Source organism: Erythrolamprus reginae, chromosome 3 (assembly GCF_031021105.1).
Source record: "Erythrolamprus reginae isolate rEryReg1 chromosome 3, rEryReg1.hap1, whole genome shotgun sequence".
NCBI classification, from domain to species: Eukaryota; Metazoa; Chordata; class Lepidosauria; order Squamata; family Dipsadidae; genus Erythrolamprus; species Erythrolamprus reginae.
Window position 1 is genome coordinate 169,095,632 of NC_091952.1, and position 22,114 is coordinate 169,117,745.

The following is a 22,114-nucleotide window of genomic DNA, read 5'->3' on the forward strand; positions in this document are numbered from 1 at the left end:
GAAAAAAGAATGATAATTTATGGGGGGGGGAAGATAACTCTTTAGATACTTAGCAGTTATAAGCTTATTCTTTTAATAATCTTTTTCTTCACATTCAAATATATCTGTGCTTCATCTGAAGATTATAGTATTAAGAAATGTATTAAAGGGAATACAAATCACTTTAATCTGAATCTAAGGAATCACTACATAAGGAAAAGGCACACATCAGAATATTCAACATCTTCTCTTGGGTGGACAGCTATATCTCATTAAATCATTGATTAGGGTTTAGCAGGTAATTTACTTCAAGTTGGATGGGCAGTCACATAAATTTACTAAATAAAATAAACTAGAAAATGATTCCAAAAACAGTTAAGGCAGAGAGCTTCCACATATTCTAAAATTAGGCTTTTTTAAACCAATCTGGCCATAGTTCTGTGGCCCAAATCTAGATTACTAGTTAATTTACCATTAAAGAGCCAATAGTCTCTCTAACAAAGAGTATTTTCCTCCACCCCAGAAATATTAGATAAAATTATATTTAGAACTATATGCCTGCTATGTTCATTTTTTATTTATTTTATTAGTTCCAAAAACTTGGTTGGACAAGAGATGACCAAAAAAAAATCAAAAACTGTATTCCTAACAAAGTAATCTATTGGAGCCTCATAATATGGCCATGATTCATGTTAATGAGTACAGCATCCAGGAGTAATTTCTTACACTTGGTTAATGTTAGGTCCGTCTTAACATTTCATTTAATGTGCCCTTTTAAGTGATGGAGGATATGCCTATTTTTATCTTGGATTATTACACTATGCAGTTAATTATCGCCCACATTTCCAATCTAGGAAAATCAGACTTGGAAACAAGAATGATTCATATTCACAGAGGGTATGATGTTAAAACAATATGAGCAAAGTGAAGATTAAATGTAGGAAGCAGGATACCTGGGCAAGCAAGAAGAATGTTGAGGATTTCAAGTATCATGAAGAAAAATTAACGGTATCTGACAATCTGGTAATTTACAATTAATTTAAATCCATTAATCTATTCAATTAGGTTTGATTAAAGATGACAAGGGACCAAACTAGCCTTGTTTAAAACTACACCCAGCTCATAAAATCATGCTCACAAATCAAAAGTTTCAAGTAAAATTTATTTTCTGCAAAGGAAGATTTGCATTATAAATATGAAAAACAATGGCTCAAATGTTTTAGCAATGAGATAATACACATAAACATAATGGTTTCTAGTAAAATTTTATTCCTTATTCATTAAATGAGGATTTTACTAATGTAACAGTAGAATTAATAACACTAAAAATGGTCTTTTCATAATGTATGTATAAAAAATGGTAACTATGGGTATTTCACAACTAATTGCATTTACCTTTTAAAAATGTATCTTTATATTGCTGTGAGGTAACCATCTGAGGATATTTGATTCCTGCTCCCCAAGCAATTAGGGGTGTTAATGTTTCTGATGGATGACTTGCTCCATGAGTCCCTAAACATATACAGAAAATAAATCAAAGTCATTTTTTATTATTATGATTATTTTTAAAGAGGTGGCTTTTGAATACCATTTCTCTGCTCTGTTCATCTAGAGCAGTGTTTTTCAACCAGTGTGCCATGGCACACTAGTGTGCCGCGAGACATGGTCAGGTGTGCCGCGAAGCTCAGAGAGAGAAAGAAAGGAAGAGAGAAAGAAAGCGCGCGCGAGAGAGAGAACAAGACAGAGAAAAAGAAAGCAAGAGAGAGAGAAAGAGAACAAGAAAAAGAAAGCAAGAGAGAAAGAGAGAGAGCAAGAGAGAGCAAGAGAGAGCAAGAAAGCAAGAGAGAAAGACATAGAGGGAGGGAGGGAGGGAGGGAGAAAGAGAGCAAAAAAGAGAGGAAGGAAGGAACAGAAAGAAAGAGGGATGGAGAGAGAGAGAAAGATAAAGGGAGAGAAAGAGGGAGAGAGAAATAGAGCGAAAGGAAGGAAGAGAGAGAGAAATATTTTTTTTGTCCAAACTTTTTTTAGCCGCCGCCTCCCCCTCCCACTCAATGTTCCCCAGGGTTTCGTAAATGTAAAAAATGTGCCGCGGGTCAAGAAAAGTTGAAAATCACTGAACTAGAGGGCAGTATACAGCTTCAATACCACTCAAATTATTTCTTCATGTAACTCTCCTTTTCACCTCACCGTTTATCCACAACTGCCCTTGAAGGATTGCCCCAATATGGATTTTGAATTATTCATAGAGGATTTTTATGCAACTACTACTACCAACCAATAACCTAAAATTAAGGTTTACTCAAATTCCTACAGATGCCTCAGGCACTTCATTTCTTTATATAGTAAAAGTTTAGTCAACTCTTCTATAATGAACTGTTTGCTCATTAATCTCATCAGGCATAATTGTCACTCCAATTTTTTTTATCACTTTCAGTAACTCAAGATCTCTCATTTTCTTAAAATGACTCTGCCACTTTTCTTTTCCCATTCCTTATAGCTTGAACATAATTCTGAAATCCCTTTATATTTTGCTCCTGTATTTCTCACCATTAACCATGATGGCTACGGTCGCAGGGACCTGGCTACACATCTGTCGACCCATTCTATATGATCTTGATTTTTCTCTTCTCCTTTTAAACTATCTATTAAAATCTCTGCTTTGGTTCTTTCGTTCCTAGTCCCAGCTCAATTTGATTTCATTTATTATTTGTAGTTTACTTATATCTAAATTGAAATTCAGCCTTTTTCAGTCTTGGTCAGAACACCTTTTATTACTGAAATCTGTCTAAGTCAGTGATGGGCAATCTTTTTTTTTAAATCAAGGCAATCTATTGGAGCCTCATAATATGGCCATGGTTCAGTAAAGATATGGCTATTTAAGAATAAAGTAACTTTCCTCTTGTACCTGACACTTGGCCTTCTCCGGGTCCCGAACAATGTCGTTTGACGAGTCCCAGGGGAAGAGCCTTCTCTGTGGCGGCCCCGACTCTCTGGAACCAGCTCCTCCCGGAGATTAGAACTGCCCCCACCCTCCTTGCCTTTCGTAAACTCCTTAAAACCCACCTTTGCCGCCAGGCATGGGGGAATTGAGATATCTCCCCTGGGCCTATACAATTTATGTATGGTATGTCTGTGTGTATGTCTGCTTAATAACGGGTTTTTTAAAAATGTTTTTAAATTATTAGATTTGTCATGAATTGTTTTATTGCTGTTGTGAACCGCCCCAAGTCTACGGAGAGGGGTGGCATACAAATCTAATAAATAATAATAATAATAATAATAATAATAATAATATTTTTTATCAAAGTTTAACATAAATGACACAGTGCTGTGAATACAAACATAAGCATCCATTTCTAAAAAATAAATAAATCCAAAATATAATTAATCCTATGTAAAGAAAATACTGGCTTGTGTAATGAATAAAGAAAGCAAAATATGGGCACAATGGACAAAGATTTTCTGAGCTGAACCTTTAGAGTGTTCTGAAACAAAATCTCACCCCAGTCTGTCATTCCATGGTCAGAAGTTAAGATAAAGGCTGTGCTGCCATCATTTCTATAGAAGTCCTCAACTAATGAAACAATTTCTTGTACACCTTCATCAACTTTCCTGATGTTGTTCTTATATTCCCTACAGAAAAGGAAAAATACATTTGCACAAGTGTTGTGGTTAGCTCTGGCCCAGCTCCTGCCCCAAGGTCTGTGGATGTAGGAGAGACATCCACATGCTGCAGGCCTGTTCCCCCTCCCCTGTGGAATCTGATGATGAAGGCTCCTCTGACCAAGAAGACATAAGTAACAGGGAGGAGGAGAGTGTGGCAGACAGCTCAGAAGGAGATCAATTATCTAGCTCCTCCTTGGATTCGGAACAAGAGTTAATGATACAGCCATGCATGCAGAGAGCGATGCATAGGCAACAACAACTGAGAGATTATTATCAAAGAAAATGAGGCCACCTGTGGTTGGGTGGGGCTGTGATAATTAGTGAATAGCAGCCTATGGGTTTGGCCATTGTGGAGGATTATCTGATCTTTGTGTTTCATGACTGCTTTACTGACTTTGACCTTTTGTGTGCTGATTTTTCCCCGCATGGAAACTAAACCAGAGAAAAGTGTGTTTCACTTTGTGAAAGAAGAAGGACTGTGAATTGCCTCACAGCTGCAAGCTAAGTATCACAGAACTGATAATGGACTTGTACAAATTACCAGTTTGTTTGGAGACCAGTGCTCTTTGCTATACCAAAAGAGGGCTTAGTTTAAATGAATTTTCATTATAAAGAACATTGTTTTGAATTTTCAAACGTGTGTGTGTCTGAAATTTGTACCTGTGAATTTTTGGGAGGAGTATACCAGAGAGCCCGACAGAACAACAAGATTTTAAAATAGCACCAATAAAGCACAGTAATAAAATCATTAAAATATCCTCAACTTAGTTTATTTTATACAATATTCATTTCTTCGCACATCACATTGCAAAACTGGATTTAAAGCACTCCAAGCATTTAATTTTCAAACATGATATTGTATAACAAATGATCAAAAGATCAAAATGCAATAGTTTATTTAGATGGAAGTGTCTGAAATAATTTTTTATTACAAGCTGCCATTTTTCCACTGGCACATTCAGAATGGGAGGGAGGGAGGGAGGGAAATCAAACTTACATGCCATAACTTGCTTGCTTTTTTATTATAAAATAATTACATGGCCTTCCAATTCAAATACATTGATCCCACTTCATGGGAATTTCCATGAGAGAATTTGGTGATTAAGGGATGACTTCTGTGGGAAAACATTCTAGCAGTCTATATAGTCTGGTTTAAACTTTTCCTTCACTTGTTACTATTACATTATTCTTTAATTTTAGTAGAATACATTAACACTTGTTTTATTGAATGCCTCAGTCCTTCCATTAATGAAATAAATTTACATTTATTATTATTGCAGAGGGAGCCATGCTCATCAAATTGATCTTGTCCTCAATGGCAATTTTTGTCCCATTCTCATTCATGCTCTTCACATAAGTTGGAAGTAATATCAAGTTTTGAATCCATGAATAACGGTTGCTACAAATTAAAGTTATTTAAAATTCTATAGCTTTGGTTGTACTTATACTATATTTCAAAAATATAAATCATGCATTTTTACCTTGAATGAGGCCGATGCGCATGACCATTTGTATCTAATCCTAATAAGTGCAGGAAGAAAATGATTTTTTGTTCATGAAGTTTAGAAAACAATGTTTCATTGTTTTTAGCCAAGTTGAAGAAATCCTAGATCAGAAAACCAAGTAAATTACTCTGTGCACCAGAAATAGTTCTAACCAGAAAGTTAGAATCTCTTATTGTATCAGCAATTATCACACAGAAGAACCTGGAAGGAAGACATTTAGATAAATTCTCCTATAGAATATGGTCCTTATATTCATTTCTACAGAAAATACATTCAAAAGAATAACTTAAGTCTAAATGACTTACAAATCCTTGAAAGATCTTTAAGGCAGATGGGAGTATCTAACATTTATTCTCACCTTCATCATTTTTCCTGAGTTTTTCCCCGCTGACTTTTATGACAAAAAGAAATCACAACTAAAAATACTGAAGGACTACTTAGGAACTAGAAGGTAAGTGTCAGGCCAACCTTTGAATTCACATATTAACCTGGGGCCTGACACTTACCTTCTAGTTCCTCACTCCCCTGTGTGTGTAAGAATATTCATAATTTGAAAACTTCAGTTCTCTTTGCATTCTGCACACAGAAATATCTAATTCTTTCCTCAGATGAACATGTTATACTACAAACTATGGAGCAAATGACAGGGGAAATCCAACATAAAATTATCCTAGATAGTTGAACACTACTGTATTTTTCAGAGTATGAAACATCCCCCCCCCCCAAAAGAGGGTGAAAATCTGGGTGTATCTTATACACCAAACGTAACCCCGCCCAGTATCTCAAACGGAGCTTTTGGAGGCTGAAACAGCCTTTCAAACAGAGCTTTGCAAGCAGTCTTTCAAATGGAGCTTTGCAAGGCTAATATACCTGCTCCAGGCTGTTTTCTAAGGACGCTAGCCAGATAAATGCTGGTAGGCACAATTTGTTTTTTCTTATTTCCACCCCAAAAACTAAGGTGCGTCTTTTACTCCGGTGCAACTTATAGTCCAAAAAATATGGTACTTAAAACCCCACTTTATTTAAAATGTACCACACTGTTAAAAAAAAATGTATTGTCAATTATTCTCTGCCAGTCATATAATAGGGATGCAAAACAAAAAAAATTATTCACCTTAACCTGGTCAAAAACCCAAGTGTCCAATATAGTGGCATCTTCAGCTGCAAAGTCCTCTCTTTCAGCTTTATAGCAATTGGTATAAACGTGATCACCAGTAGCACCTGCAACCAAACATTCGAGCTAAAGAAAAGGATAACTGTATTTTTAACTCAGTTTCCCTAGGTCTTCTCAAAACATATTTTAGCCTCATATAAATATACTTTAAAGTACGTAGAGTTATTTCACACCAACCTCTAGAAGCTGCTTATACACTTAGGTGGAGAACTTCTCTAAAAATAACTTTTCCTTCCATTTGATATGTAAACAACTAACAAAATGATGGGAATTGTAATTTATAATTACAATTAATTATAAATCTTTAATATTTTATAAATGAAGACTCAATAATGCTAAAATAAACTCACCTTTAGCAAACATAGGTAGAATATCTGGGCTTCCCCAGCTCCAAGTATATTTACTTTCATTGAAAATAGAATCAAATTCCACTGGATTTTCTTTCCATCCTGTAAATCAAAAAGTGTATTACTGAAGTTATTTGCTTTTCTTTTAATAGGGAAAAGTAGGATTTGGTGCCAGTTGTAAAAGCTATAAAGGCATTATGTTCATCTGGGAAAAGTGAATCCACATTAATTTAATTAGAAAGTTGTATGTTTATTTTTAACATGGGAAAATTGTAATTTTTGTATAGAAAATGTTAAAATACTTCAAAATACCCTACACAAAAATAATAATTTTCAATTTATTTTTTCAATATTTACTAAAAATTGGCTGAAGAATCTATCTGGAAAACCTCAATGAAATTGGAAATTTCAAAGAAAGGTCACAAATCTTATTCATATAGAGTATTATGTAAATTTGCAGCTTGTTTTAATTATGGCTTATTAAACAATTACAAAAAATAAAACAATACTGGATTCTTTTGACTATCTTTTGTTTGTTTCCCATTTGTTTTCTCAAATTTCTTCTTGCATTTCCAGGGATAGGCATAAAACTGAGCCAAGAATTTCAGAAACCAGAAGCAAATGATAAGTTATTTTAATTTATTCTATACTTCTCAAAAAATAAAGGGAATACTTAAACAACACAATATAACTCAAAGTAAATCAAACTTCTGTGAAATTAAACTGTCCACTTAGGATGCAACACTGATTGACAATAAATTTCACATGTTGTCAGCACATTCAACTTTGTACAGAACCAAGTATTCAATGAGAATATTTCGTTCATTCAGATCTAGGATGTGTTCTTTGAGTGTTCCCTTTATTTTTTTTAGCAGTGTATATGTTTCCATTCACACATCATACTAAAGCATAACTGTATACAAGAAGCCAGGAAGCCATTGTTTCAAACTGTTTACTTCTCTAAGTCAAAAATATGTTATCATATACTATAATGTAACATACTGTACAATCAGCAATAAATTATATTGAGCCAAAAATTAAAAATTAAAAACTAATCCTTCTTTCTAAACATATATATATATATCAATACACACCCACACTCACACACACACATATGTACATATGTATATATAGAGAGAGGGAGAGAATGAAAATGAGTTAGGCCTGTAGTTCTCTGCTTTATCTAAGATTTATCTGAGAACAAACCTCACTAAAACTAATGATTTATTTCTCAGTAAACATACACAGAATTGTGCTGCAAATATCATTTAGATACAGTAATAAAAGTTGCAACTAGACTTAAGCTCACAATACCTGATTGCATTTAAGTTGTGTTCTTATAATGGAAAGCCAATATAATAAAGTAGTAGTTCCCATTTACAAAAAATTAAATAGGTGGATTTCAAAGACATAGACTGAGTTCTTTAATATGTTAAAATAAAAATGAAATAAATCACATTATGGTTTATGATGAAGCGTGAGCTTACCGAGGCATGATTGCATTCAATAAAGCATAACTAGCTAAACTACAACTTAACACAGCCATCTCATTTCCATTTATATCAGAGGTTTTCCAGAATAATAAAGTAGGATAGGATGCAGACAAAATCGCCACAAATTGGCAATCTAATTTACACACTGCAGTTCCCCATGTTCAATAAATTGCAAAAGGAGCTGCAATAGACATAGAAAGTCTTTCTTTTTTGTTAAAATAAATTGGATGTTCCATACCTCTAGCAACAGCACTGACATCTTCATAAAATCCAGCTATTAGAGCAACATGCCCAGGTCTAGATTCTGTTGGAACACGAGTATGAGATACTCCCCAACTGCCTTGTGAAGCTATAATATTCCTGGAAAGAAAGATTCATTCTAAATTAAAAGGCTGATGGCATAGCTCACTTACATTTCAAGTACAGAATCTACTTTAGGCTGACATGAAAAAAAGGGAACAATATCGTGGACTCGGCTTTAAAAACAAGAATGTCCATATCTAAGCGTTAGACAACTAAGCTAGTACAGGGGTATCTGCATTGCTTTATGTAGCCCCAAATATCTAGAACACATCAGGTTGTCTATCCCTGCTTTAAACTATGCTCAAGAAAGTCAGACATAGAAACCCTGATGTGTTCTAGATATTTGAGGCTACAGATTCAATGAATCAATGCAGCTGGTTGAAGTTGACAGCAGTTGAACTCCAATACATCTGGAGGACACTAATTTGCCTTAAGAAAGTTATAAGAAAAAGCCTCTGAACCAGATGCTCTAAGTCTCTGCTCCTTCAGAATGGCACTTGTATTTTAAAATTAAATGCAGCATGCCATTACATTTAAGACAAATAAGCTCTAATTAGAGGCAGTCCTCGACTTACAACCATTCATATAGTGACCTTTCAAAGTTACAATCACTGAAAAAAGTGACTTATGTCAATTTTTCACACTTACAACCTTTGTAGGATCCCCATAATCATGTGATCAAAATTCAGATGCTTGGCAACTGACTCATAAGTTACGAACGGTGCTATGTCCCAAGGTCATGCGATCACCTTTTGCAACCTAATATCAAGCAGAGGCGATGGAGAAGCCCAATTCAATTAACAAACAGGTTACTAATTTAACAGGTTACTCAACTGCAATTATTTACTAAACAACTTTGGCAAGAAAGGCTACTATGGGGCTACCTTTGAAGAGTGTTTGGAAACTTCAAATCGTCCAAAATGCAGCCACGTGAGCGGTTATGGGCCTTCCAAGGCATGCCCATATATCACCATCACTCCGTGGACTACATTGGCTGCCGATCGGTTTCCGGACACAATTCAGAGTGTTGGTTATGACCTTTAAAGCCCTACACAGCATAGGACCAGATTATCTCCGAGACCGCCTTCTGCCGCACGAATCCCAGCGTCCGGTGAGGTCCCACAGAGTTGATCTCCTCAGGTTCCTGTCAGCCAGACAATGCCGGCTGGCAGGACCTAGGGGAAGAGCCTTCTCTGTGGGAGCCCCGGCCCTCTTGAACCAGCTCCCCCCAGAGATTTGCACTGCCCCCACCCTCCTTGCCTTCCAAAAAATTTTAAAAACTCATCTTTGCCGCCAGGCTTGGGGTCATTAGATCATTCCCCCAGACCAACGAGTGTTTTTAGCGTGATCTATTGAGTGAATGATAATTGAATATTTTAAAGTGTTTTAGGATTTTTAAAGTTTTTTAATTGTATTAATTGGATCAATTGTATTACTATGCTTTCTATATTTGCTGTGAGCCGCCCCGAGTCCACGGAGAGGGGCGGCATACAAATCCAATCAATCAATCAATCAATCAACAAACAAACAAACAAATAAATAAATCAGGCAGAAAAGGCAGAACTTACTTAACCACATAAATGTTGGGCTAAATTGAGGACTACCTATACTGGATAGGCACATAGATCACATTAAGATAAGAATAAAAGTCTTAGAAAAAGGCAGTTTCAAAAGGCAAAGGTTTTTCTTTTTACCTCAATTGCAAAGCGCAGTTTAAATTACCATATTACCATATTTTTCAGAGTATAAAATGCACCTTAGTTTTCGGGAAGAAAAACAAGGAAAAAAGAAATTCAGTCTTGAATTTCAGCCTCCATGTGGAAGTGAGGAACCACCCCAAAGTGAGATGCGCGGAGTGGGTGGGGCTACATTTGAAGTATAAGACGCACCTAGTTTTTGACCCTCTTTTTGGGAGTAAAAAGGTGTGTCTTATACAAGGTGTAATATATACAAAAGCAAGGTAATCCATTGCTGAGTATGCTGACATCCTGGAGTTCTAAACAGGAAGATATGCAAACCCAAGGCTAGACTGAGAATGCAGTACAGTAATTATGTAATTGATCATAATTAGAACCACTGACAAAATCTCATAGTTAAATATTTGGGGTTTTCCCCCTTAAAGATAAGAATCAAATTATCTAATTTCAACACCTAGATTTGAATAACAACTTCTTCCCCTCAGAAACCAGTACTCGTAAAAAATATTGGAAGGAAAACAAAGTTACCTAAGGAAAGGCGCATTAGAATTGCCACTGTCATCCAACGCATATAATGAATCTGCACGTAGACCATCCGCAACGAATAGTACTAAGCGTTGTGCAGGGGGCGGCAGCTGAATTTGGTGAGGAGTCATTCCATGGACCAGAGGAGAGGTGAAATAAATGTCAAAGATAGAAATCAGGAACACACAATGTACCAGAATACCAGCAACTATAAAAAATTGCATATTCATGGCGATATGTTGTCAGCGAGGATGCGAACAAGGAATCCAACACTAAAAAAACAAACAATCAAAAGTAATTATAGGTCAGTGAAGCAGGAAATCATTGTATCCTAAACTGACAAATGTTGCTGATCCACAAACCGCTAACAATATTCGAGCATAGAGGAGGGTGAGGCTGTGTCTTCATGAAAAATTGGTTGTGCAATTACAAGAACAGGTAGTTCTTGACTTACAACAGTTCATTTGGTTGACTGTTTGAAGTTACACTGGCACAGGAAAAAAAGACACATGATTGTTTTTCCCACTTACGACCATAGTCATGTGAACAAAATTCATTGTACACCACATTGAATTAAGCATTGGAGCAGCTAATTAATTTAAAATCTTGAGCTTAATTAACTTATTAAATTATTAAATAATAATAACAGACAACCACAAGCAATTTCTTTCTAAAATAAAACATAAACATTACAAAACGAATGATACGCAAGTAAAGTAATTGGAAGGAAAAAATGCTTCTTTGCTGACAGCGTAAAATATAGGTGCTAACAAATCTCCTGACGAAACAGATTTGGCAACAACTAGACAGAAAGTACTTTTCCTAAATAACCAATGGATTAACTACTAAAAGCTAAATTTCTTTATCAGGATTTTTCTTAACCAACTTAGTACCTAAGCTTGAGAATCCATCAGTCAAGCCCTAAATTATCTAAGACTATAAAAGATGGTATGTATAATGAAACAAGCCATATCAGAAACACTTATTTTTGTTGTGCTGTGCTTTGATGCAATTTTGCAATATTGCAGATCTGTATTTATTTATTTTCCCCATCCCCCATCCTTTCTTTTTCTTTTGCAGAAGTTGGTATCCAACAAAAAGTAGGCTGATTAATTGCTTTTCAAACTATTAGGAAATGATGTGAAAGAAAATGCATTTAAAACCTAAGCCTAAATTAGATATTATACTCATAGAACTGGCAATCAATGTACCATACTTTTTTCAACATAGGCATGCAGTAACAGTTCTGATATTAGACACTCCATCAAATACATTTTCCACCAACTAAAATTCCCAAAACTCTCTCTTCAAGATATCAAAATAATAAGCATCTATAAAACATATATCCACTAAGTCATCTATCCCTGAACTATGGGGTGGCGCAGTGGTTAAGAGTGCAGCACTGCAAGCTACTTCAGCTACTAGCTGTATTTCAGCAATTCAAATCTCACCACCGGCTCAAGGTTGACTTCCATCCTTCCAAGGTGGGTAAAATGAGGACCCAGATTGTTGGGGGGCAATATGCTGATTCAGTAACCGCTGTAAAAGCACTATGAAGCGGTATATAAGTCTATTGCTATAAAGGCCAGATCTCATTCATTCATTCATTCATTCAATTTTTTTAATGCCACCCTTCTCCTTAGACTCAGGGCGGCTTACAACATGTTAGCAATAGCACTTTTTAACAGTGCCAGCATATTGCTCCCACAATCTGGGTCCTCATTTTACCCACCTCAGAAGGATGGAAAGGTGAGTCAACCTTGAGCCAGTGATGAGATTTGAACCGCTGATCTGCAGATCTACAGTTTTACTGGCCTGCACTACTGCACTCTACTTGCTGTGCCACATCAGCTCACATCAATTAGCTATTTCTCCAAAAGGCCATTTGGAACTTTTGTACTTAGGATTCTGGGTTTCATCACATGAAATTCCTCTTTACAAAAGCTGACAAGCCACTTTGAATCAGAGCTAAATTCTACCCCAGTTCCCTCAAACCACCGATTCAAGACACAAGTTGCAGTTTGGGGAGGCTTTAAACCAAGCGCCAGACAATGCAACAGAAGTAAAAACAAGAAACAGATCAGATCATAATTGTCAAACAACTTGACAAACAGCTGTCTATTTTTCTCCCTAAAGCTACAAGCTAATAAACTGGTGGGAACGATTTTGGCTGCAGTCCTCTACTGAATGAGGCCCCTTTATGTCAGGGACATCCAACATTGGCAACTTATGGACTCCAACTCCCAGAATTCCTCAGCCATTATGGCTACCTCAGGAATTCTGGGAGTTGAAATAGATAGGTCTTAAAGTTGCCGTGGTTGGACACCCCTGTTTTTAAGCTGAATAAAAATGTAGATATAATGAAGCAAAATGCATGTCTTATTTTCCCCAAAAGTACTCCACTTAATGCCCAATATCTTTTGAAAAGTTTGCGTCACAAAGCTGGGATATTGACACTGCTTTGGTGTTTTTTTTTAAAGGCCAAAAGCCAAAATATTAATCTTTATAAAATATGTCACCATTTATATTTTCAACAAGAAAGAAACCCCTAAAAAGCATTTGTCAGATGAACAGATTAAGCCAATGAAATGAGATATTTAAAGCATCCAAACAAGTCACAAAAAATATTTTAGTCACGATTTTCAAAAAGTCTATGGTCCAATGAGCATTACAAGCCTGCTATACATAATTTAAAAGAATCAATTGAAAATGCATTTTCAAATACCATACCATGCATATTGTTAAAAAGTGTGAATAGATGTTATTTTTCTAAGTGGCAGGTTTTTAAAAATATCAGGTTATTCAATCCTGATTGAATAATTAATTCAATTCAAGGAAACAAGCACAAACCAAGCAGAAATGTCACCTCAGAATTTTATGCAGAAATTGATGCTACTATATTGTTCAATAGTAAGAGCTGCCTTGAATGTTAACCGGGTTCTATGGCTCCACACATTCAGCTGGAATGACCTTCTAAATTATATATACATACAAATTTGGATCTGTTACCTTAAATATTAGAAAAATAATTGTAGAAATAATCAAGACATGCTTTCTGCTCACATCCTAAATTGATATACCGGTAAGTATGTTTGCATGACATATATGAGCTGATAATACATATTTGAATGACTGTTCATTTATAGGTGTCTAGGTAACTAATCCCCCAAAAGAACTTCCTGTCAAGATTTTCATTGATTATTTTAAATTGCAATAAAGCATGCCATCTGCTTTAAATTGTAAATACAGTTAAGCAATTCAGAAAACCCAAGGTAAAAAGTTCCTTAATATCATTTTATTTATCAAGCTATGTCTCTGTATTAGCAATTCCCATGCAAAATCTTTAAGAAGCATATGTGATTTATACAGGTTTCTAGGTAATGAAGCCCCAGTGCCATCTTTTAGAATCTATCTTCTGAACCTCTTGATATATTCCCCAGATATAGTTTATGTAACTGAGGAAATAGGTATCCTATTTGGCAAGATCCACAATCATCTCAAAAGTCATTGACTAAAAATATGGTTTAGACCACATCATTTTACTAGATGTGAATCCTATTTCAAATATTCCAAAGCAGAAATATCCTCCATATACATACCAGCAGGAGTCAGGGGATGCAGTGGGGTAGCGACAATGGAGCTCCACCCCAGAGCACCCAATTTGCACTTAAAGATGTTGAAAGACAATACAGGGTGCCTTGCATAAGCCACGCCCACATTGTGGTAGTAAAGATTTTGGTAGCCCTTCACTGCCTACCGGTATATACAACCTACCATTCCAATGGACCTAGCTATTATCCCAGTAGGACTGATATTAAAAGGAATAGAATTTGGAGGATACCTACACAAGGGAGGCTGCTGTCTAACATACAGTTATTTTGCTTTTTCTATTTACCACTCAGAACAGAAATTCAGATAAACTCACCTTTATGTGAAATAACAGAGTTCACATTTTAGAAGCAATATTGTAACCCATTGAATTGAACTAAACAAAGGCAATATTTAAAGTTCAACTAAAATATAAGAAAAATTAAAAAGAAAAAAGTAAGAATCCATTAATTATTGCTTCTTGGAACTACAAAATAATTGCTTATGTGACATAAATTTGGTGTTGACTATTAGCAACAACTTAAGTATATAATTTCAGGATGGTCTTACCTCAGCCTGACCCTTTAGATTCCCTTTTCATGAGTCCTTTCCAATGTCTTTGATTTCATTGCACAGTTCCTCTGGTTCTCTATAAATGACATCCAGGGCTTAAAAGCAATTTCTTATGTTTTCCTGATATAAATGATAATATACTCAAGATAATATTGTGGATGCTGATCGATTTTGTTCTTCAGCTTTATCTTAACTAGAAACATGTCCATGAACATATGTTCCATAATAATCCTATAGTCACCTCTTTTATAACTCAGCTCTTCTACCTCCTTGTAACAATAATATTGTCAGAGTACATTTTTTAAAAAAAATTGTATACTGTATGACTAAAGGTCTCACAAGAAGACCTTTCACAAGAAGAGTCCTTCATTCCTCTTCTCACAACAAAATACCTTACTCCACCAGACTTGAAATTCTTGGTTTAGACAACTTACAACTCCATCATCTCCGTTCCGACTTAATTATAGTTCATAAAATCATATACCAAAATGTCCAACCTGTTAACGACTACTTCACCTTCAGCCGCAACAACACACGAGCATGAAATCAATTTAAACTAAATGCCAACCGCTCCAAACGTGACTGCAAAAAATACGACTTCAGCAACGCCTGGAATGCACTAACTGATTCTGTGGTTTCTACTTCTAATCCCAAAACCTTTAGCCTTAGACTATCTACAATTGACCTCTCCCCCTTTCTAAGAGGTCTGTAAGGCCCATGTATAAGTGCACTACTGTGCCTACCGTCCCTGTCCTATTGTCTTCTTTTGTTACTTTTATCATTACTTGTCTAATGTTTTATTTGTACAAATTATCACCCTATAATTGTTTGACAAAATAAATATTTTTTAAAAATAAATAAATAAATAAATAGTAACACTGCTGTTTGGGCTGAAGACCACTAGAGCAGAGGTCCCCAACCTTTTTTGCACCAGGGACCGGCTTTAAGCTAGACCAGTTTTCCATGGCCCGGTGAGGGGGGGGGGGGGGGAGAGAGCTAGCTGTCAGCGGCGCCGTAAAAGGGGCGATCAAGAGAGGAATGGGTGAATGAATGGACGGAGGGTGGGAAGGAAGGAAGGAAAGAGGGAAGGGACAGGAACAAAAGAAGGGTGCAAAGGAAGCAAGGAAAGGTGTGAAAGGGGAGAGTAAGAGAGGAAGGAGTGAAAGAAGGGAATGAGGGAGGAAGGAAGGGAGGAAGGAAAAGGAAAGCAAGAAATGGAGGGAGGAAAGGAAGGAAAGAAAGAAAGAAAGAAAGAAAGAAAGGGGGAAGGGACAGGAACAGAGGAAGGAAGCAAGGAAACTTATGAAAGGGGAGAGTAAGGGAAGAAGGTAGGAAGGAGAAAGAAAAGAAGAAATAGAGGAAGGGAAGGTAAAAGAGAGAAAGAAAAAGAGCAAGAAAGAAAGAAAGAAAGAGAAAGAAAGAAAGGCAACTTCAAAGAAAGGCTCACTGAGCATCTCTCACTCTCTCTCTCTTTCTATCCCTCTTTCTTTCTTTCTCTTCCTTTCTCTCTCTCCTCTTCCTTTATCTCCTCTCTCTCTCCCTCTCTCTTTCTCTCCCCCTCTCTCCCCCTTTCCCTCTCTCCCTCTCTTGCTATCTCTCCCCCCTCTCCCTCTCTCTTTCTCCCTCTCCCTCTCTTTCTCTCTCTCCCCCCTCTCTCTTTCTCTCTCTCTCCCCCTCTTTCTCTCTCTTCTTCTCACTTTCTCTCTCTTGTTTTCTTTCTGTCTCTTTTGCTTTCTCTCTCTCTCACTCTTTCTTGTTTTCTTTCTCACGCTCTTTCTCTCTCTTGTTCTCTCTCTTGCTATCTCTTTCTCTCCCCCCCCTTTCTCACTCTCTCTTTCTCACTTTCTCTCTATCTTGCTGTCTGTTGCTCTCACTCACTCTCGTTCTCTCTCCATTCTTCTCAGCGATGACGCGCGCACGCCCTGCCCGCCTCACCTTTGCGAGAGCACTTTCGCCCCGGGCTCTCAGCAAGGGGGTTTGGAGGAGAGGCGGGGCCGGCGAAGGTGATATTGAATGTCGGGGGAGAACGGGCGGCTGCAAGCGCTCCCTATCCCCCTGCTAGCCCACTCGGAATATTCAAAATAAGAAAAGCCTTCGCCGGCAAAGGTTTTTCTTATTTTGAATATTCCGAGTGGGCTAGCAGGGAGATAGGGAGCGCGTGCAAATACCCGTTCTCCCCCGACATTCAATATCACCTTCGCCGGCCTCCGCTGAGGAAAGCCTTTGCCGGCATTTCCTCTCGTTGTCAAGGAGGCGCAGCGGCGGGCGGAGAGAGAGAAGGAGGGGGGGGGGGCAGCGGCGTCCCTCCTGGCCTTGGCGGGCCGCCCAACCCTCCCCACCTCCTGCAAACGCGGCGGGCGGCGGGGGGAGAGCGAGGAGCCGGTTCCGGCGGGCGCGGGGCTTGGCTGGCTGGCGGGGGGAGCGCCGCTGGTGATGCGGAAAGGCCGAGGGGGCCCTGGCGCCGCGGACCGGCTGAAAAGCTCCAACGGCCCGGTCCCGGTCCGCGGACCGGCGGTTGGGGACCTCTGCACTAGAGGACAGGGCTGCTTTTTTTTCTTTAAATGTGGTTACAGAACTTAGGTAAATACAGTACTGGAACTCTATTTTATAAATTGCATGAACTACAATTTAGAGATGAGGAACAGAAATGGTCAGTTAAAGTCTGCTAGGAATCTAAATTTCTGAGATCTTTACTTAGAGTTTCCCAACTTTCTCTGTTCATGACCCATGTTGGGCTTCCCATGGCTTCCTCATCTTCACTTTTTACCACGCTGCGTCTCTACTCAGATATTGGCTCCCTCTTGTCAGACATTCATTCTATTCTATTCTATTCTATTCTATTCGTTCATTCATTCATTCATTCATTCATTCATTCATTCATTCATTCATTCATTCATTCATTCATTCATTAGATTTGTATGCCACCCCTCTCCGTAGACTGCCTGAAAAAGGAGTTCAGCTTCGTTCTGTGTATGGAAGAATTCTGACAAGGTACAAAAATGGAGTTAAAATCTTCAGGACTTGAGTCCTCTTTCTCCAGAGACAAGAGGGAATACAGTACTCTTTGCAGACAGATGCAGCTTGCAATCTTCCTTGCCAGCAACCAACTGTGATTTGCTTAACAACTATGGCAAGCATAATGTAAAAACTGTATAAAAAACAATTGCTGCCAACCTGCCTTCCACTGAGGACCTGTATACTGCACAAGTCAAAAAGAGGGCTGTGAAAATATTCACTGACCCCTCACATCCTGGTCACGAATTGTTTCGACTCCTACCCTCAAAACGTCCCTACAGAGCACTGCACATCAAGACAACTAGACACAAGAACAGGTTTTCCCCAAACGCCATCACTCTGCTAAACAAATAGCTCCCTTAACACTGTCAAACTATTTACTAAGGCTGCACTACTATTACTACTAGTTTTTTCTCATCATTCCTATCACCCATTTCCTCCCACTTATGACTGTAACTTATTGCTTGTATTTTTATTAATATTGATGGTTTCTTCTTTGCTTATTTGACCCCTATGGCAATCATTGTGTTGTACTTCATGATTCTTGACAAATCTATATATATTTTTATGTACACTGAGAGCATATGCACCAAGACAAATTCCTTGCGTCCAATCACACTTGACAATAAAGAATTCTATTGTATTCTATGCTTTTTTTAAAAAATCGGGGCAAAAACCACTTAGCAATAGAAATGTTGGGTTCCGTTGTGGTCGTAAGTTGAGGACTACCAGTTATTAACGAACGCCCCCTCCCACCCTAAAAATATAGGCATCCAAGCGAGTCCTTCAAACCTGCTGGTGTCTCCAGGAACCGGAAATGCAGCGAGCTGGATGTCGCGAGAGTTCCTATGCGGAAAACCGAGCTCGGAAAGACAGGAGGCGCCCGGGGGCGCGCGCTCGCGAGAGAGAGCGAGCGAGGGATTGGTGGGTTGCTGCTGGCTGCTGTGGTAACCGGGTTCGACTGGGGCGCAGCTCTGAAGAGCGCGCGACTCCGGGGGGGATTCCTCTTCTCCCAAGATGGCGGTGGTGGGGGGCGGGGGAGTGAACCCCTTCCTCAGCGACTCCGAAGAGTCCGAGCCAGAGGAGACCAGGCCGGGGGGCAGCAGCAGCAGTGACCCCGGCGCCCCGGCTGCTCCTCTCCCCGTCTCTTCTTCCACCTCCTCTTCGCCGCCCCTTCAGCCACTGTTGCCGCCACCGCCGCCTGCCCAGGCCGAGGAACCGCCCCGGGTGCCCGTGGATGCTTTAGCGGCTCAGCTGCTACGCGACCAGTTCGTGTTGACGGCGCTGGAATTGCACACAGAGCTTCTGGAGAGCGGCCGGGAGCTGCCTCGCCTGCGCGACTATTTTTCCAATCCTGGCAACTTCGAGCGGCAAAGTGCGGGCGGCGCCGGACCCCTGGCATCGACTCCTTCCGCCTCAGTAGCTCCCGGGATGATAGCGATGGTCGGAGGCGGTAAGGAGACTGGCGCCGGACAGCTCCGTAAGTGGATAGCTGTGCTTAACGAAGGGGAGCTAAGAAGGACTCTCTTTTTTAACAATTTTTTTCCCCTTGCCAGGTTTCAGCCCTTGGTTGACCTTGGTTTGGGTGTTTATTTTCAGTCAATTACCTTCATTTGGTGTCGGAGCGTTTGTCAGATCTTTCTAGCAAAGAGGCAGGAATCGCCCCTGTTCTGCATATATTTCATTACCTTAAATAGGTAGTAAAGAATTCTGCTTTCTCTCAGTTTATATTCTGGTATCTTGCCTGTCTGTGTGGGTAGGGGCAGACAAGACAGGCAAAACACCAGAATATAAAATATCTATCTATCTATCCATACATACTTATAGGCCGCCCAACTCCTAACACCTTCCCGACTAATTTTAGGAGGTCATCATATGAACTTGCTATGGTATGAAAAAATATAAACAGCACTACTTACTGGCAGTGATGATGTTGCCAGTTAGCATAGTGAGATGTCTGCCACAAGCAAGCTAAAAGAGCACCAAGGATCCTTCATTTCAACCACTAATCTACAAATATTCTCTTTCATTGGTACCATGTTATGAACTGTTGAACGTTTAGATGACATAGATCGCATCTGGGACCTGTTATGAGGCTTTTACTATTTTTATGGCAAGGTTGTTTTAGGGCCATGATGGATTGAATTATATACAGCAAAAGTTTAAAGTTTTGGGATGCATCGCCATAGAAAAAAATAGCAATCCTGTGATTTCAGCTGATTTGATAATCTGAAGTTTATATACACACACAAACACATTACTTTCACCTTTGTCATGAACATTTCAATTGAGATTCTGAGAACTAATTTTAAGAGGTGGTCATATGAACTTGCTATGGTATGTAATCTTATTCTAAGTCATTATGTATTTGGCCTTATTTTACCCTGCTTCATGACTCCAGCCAGTTTTGATTTAGTGAGCAAACTAGGAGTAAACATTGATGGCAATAATCAAGTTGGTGTTGACTCTTAATGACCTCAACCTCAACTTGATTACTAAAATCAAGTTGGTAGATTTTCTTTATGATGATGTGTCCTTTATCTGGTTTTTCAGTTTTTCTAATGATGTACCCATTACCACTGAAATCATGTCCATATATTTTGCTGCTGGTTGATCCCTTTTTCTTTCCATTATTCTCAGCATTATAGATAACTCAGGAGAGTCTAGTTACAGTATACATAATACATCCAAAATGTGATAATTTAAGCCTGGTAATTTATGTCACAAATCTGAATTGTTTTGATCATCTATCTGTTGTGATTCAGCCTGAGGCTCCTCAGGGACCGGCTGCGTCTCTGCTGGATCCATGCCCAGAGGAGGAGGACAGTGAACAGGAGGGGGAGGACCAGGCAGACGGGGGAGAGGAAAGTCAGGAAGAGGAGAAGGGAGAGCAGCCTGAGAGCCCGGGGGGGGGCTCTCCCCAGCTAGTAGCCTGGACTCATTGGATGAAGAAGCACAGGCTATAATTGACATGAGACAGCGACGTGCAGCTCAGAGACGGACCAATTAGAAAGGTATTTGCATCACTGAATTGGCAACAGCTGGGTTTGGGTGTGGTTCTCAGCAGGGTTTAAAAGGCAGGCCCACCCTTGCAGCCTTGTGGAGCGTTATCAACTGGAAGTTCTGTGACCCTGCTTTGCTTCTCGGCGTCTCTGATCTTGGCTTGTGGCCTAGAAGTCTGGAAGACTTGGGGGAGGCGTGGGTTTGTTATCTCCAGTGTTGTTTTTGACAGCAAGAATCCTGTTTTCTTTCATGGCCTTCGTGAAACCTCTGTGAAATTCCAGCGTGTTCCTGTCTGTAAGAACAGTTTCTGTTACCTGTGTTTGCTTTGAATTATATAAACTGCCTTTGCTTTTTACCAGTGTGTCTGGATTCTCTTTTTGGTTTGGTGTTGGCTTCTGGAGGGACCCAGACAGAACACTATCTATCCCTGTTATTTTCAGGAGTCTGGTAACACAAAGTTCAAAAGCCTCAATATTGTAATGCAGTATGTAAAACCAGCCCTGAGTTTTGAATCAGCTGGAGTTTTTCTGGTTCCTCTTGCCATTTGCAATTTAATAGAAACTACAAAGTCATAGCTAAAGAAACAGCAGGTTTTAATCTGTACTAAACCATTGGCAAAATAAAGATATTAAGTTAATACACTTTATTGATTTTAGCTCTTGCTCTTTCAGAGACGACATCCTGAAATACATGTAGATACATGTTTTGTTTTGGAATATTGTGATGGTATAATTAATGCTGAGATATTGGATTTGATAATAATAGTTTCATTGATATTGTATGTGTTGTGTATATTGCTTATAACTTTGGACAATATTCAGTAAATCCTGTTCAACTTAATGTAAGAATAATAAGAAATGGTTCCATGCAAATGTGTCCACCTTTTTGATCTTTAATTCCAATACAGTGGTACCTCGAGATACGAGTTTAATTCGTTCCGGACCTGGGCTCTTAAGTCGAGCAGCTCTTATCTCGAACGACTTTTCCCCATAGGAATTAATGTAAATAATTTTAATTGGTTCCAGCCCTCAAAAAACTCACAAAGTTAGTCTAAATTATGCAGAAAGACATGTTTTTAATGAAGAAATGTACATGTACATATAAATGAATAATGAAGTTTCTTTCACTTAACTTGTAAACTTTCTTAAACTTTTAAATTTACATATGTTCAACTTCTCTGCCACCCAATCCTGTAGGACAGAGGTCCCCAACCCTTTTTGCACCAGGGACCGGCTTTAAGTGATCA

General features: G+C 38.6%; 2 protein-coding genes across 5 annotated transcripts in view; one reads left to right on the forward strand and one right to left on the reverse strand.

Annotated features, from left to right (window-relative positions):
• The window catches only part of PIGN (phosphatidylinositol glycan anchor biosynthesis class N), a 70,705-nt gene extending 55,341 nt beyond the window's left edge, over window positions 1–15,364 (reverse strand). For both annotated transcript variants that reach the window (XM_070747131.1, XM_070747132.1), the window contains exons 1-8: window positions 14,848–15,364; window positions 10,693–10,961; window positions 8,403–8,524; window positions 6,675–6,773; window positions 6,265–6,371; window positions 5,127–5,251; window positions 3,482–3,612; window positions 1,375–1,491 (exon numbers count right to left, since the gene is read on the reverse strand). In XM_070747131.1, coding sequence (XP_070603232.1) covers window positions 1,375–1,491; window positions 3,482–3,612; window positions 5,127–5,251; window positions 6,265–6,371; window positions 6,675–6,773; window positions 8,403–8,524; window positions 10,693–10,919 — 928 coding nt within the window. In that variant the 5' untranslated portion in view covers window positions 10,920–10,961; window positions 14,848–15,364. The remainder of the gene's footprint in view (window positions 1–1,374; window positions 1,492–3,481; window positions 3,613–5,126; window positions 5,252–6,264; window positions 6,372–6,674; window positions 6,774–8,402; window positions 8,525–10,692; window positions 10,962–14,847) is intronic.
• Window positions 15,365–18,694: 3,330 nt separating this feature from the next.
• The window catches only part of RELCH (RAB11 binding and LisH domain, coiled-coil and HEAT repeat containing), an 83,164-nt gene continuing 79,744 nt past the window's right edge, over window positions 18,695–22,114 (forward strand). For 2 of the 3 annotated variants that reach the window (XR_011558679.1, XM_070747130.1), the window contains exon 1: window positions 18,716–19,345. Coding sequence is in view for 2 of the 3 variants with exons in the window: in XM_070747130.1 (XP_070603231.1) it covers window positions 18,883–19,345 (463 nt within the window). In the remaining variant the exon portion in view is untranslated. Of the gene's footprint in view, window positions 19,346–22,114 lie in introns of all 3 variants that reach the window. The other variant, XM_070747129.1, reaches the window with a different exon arrangement.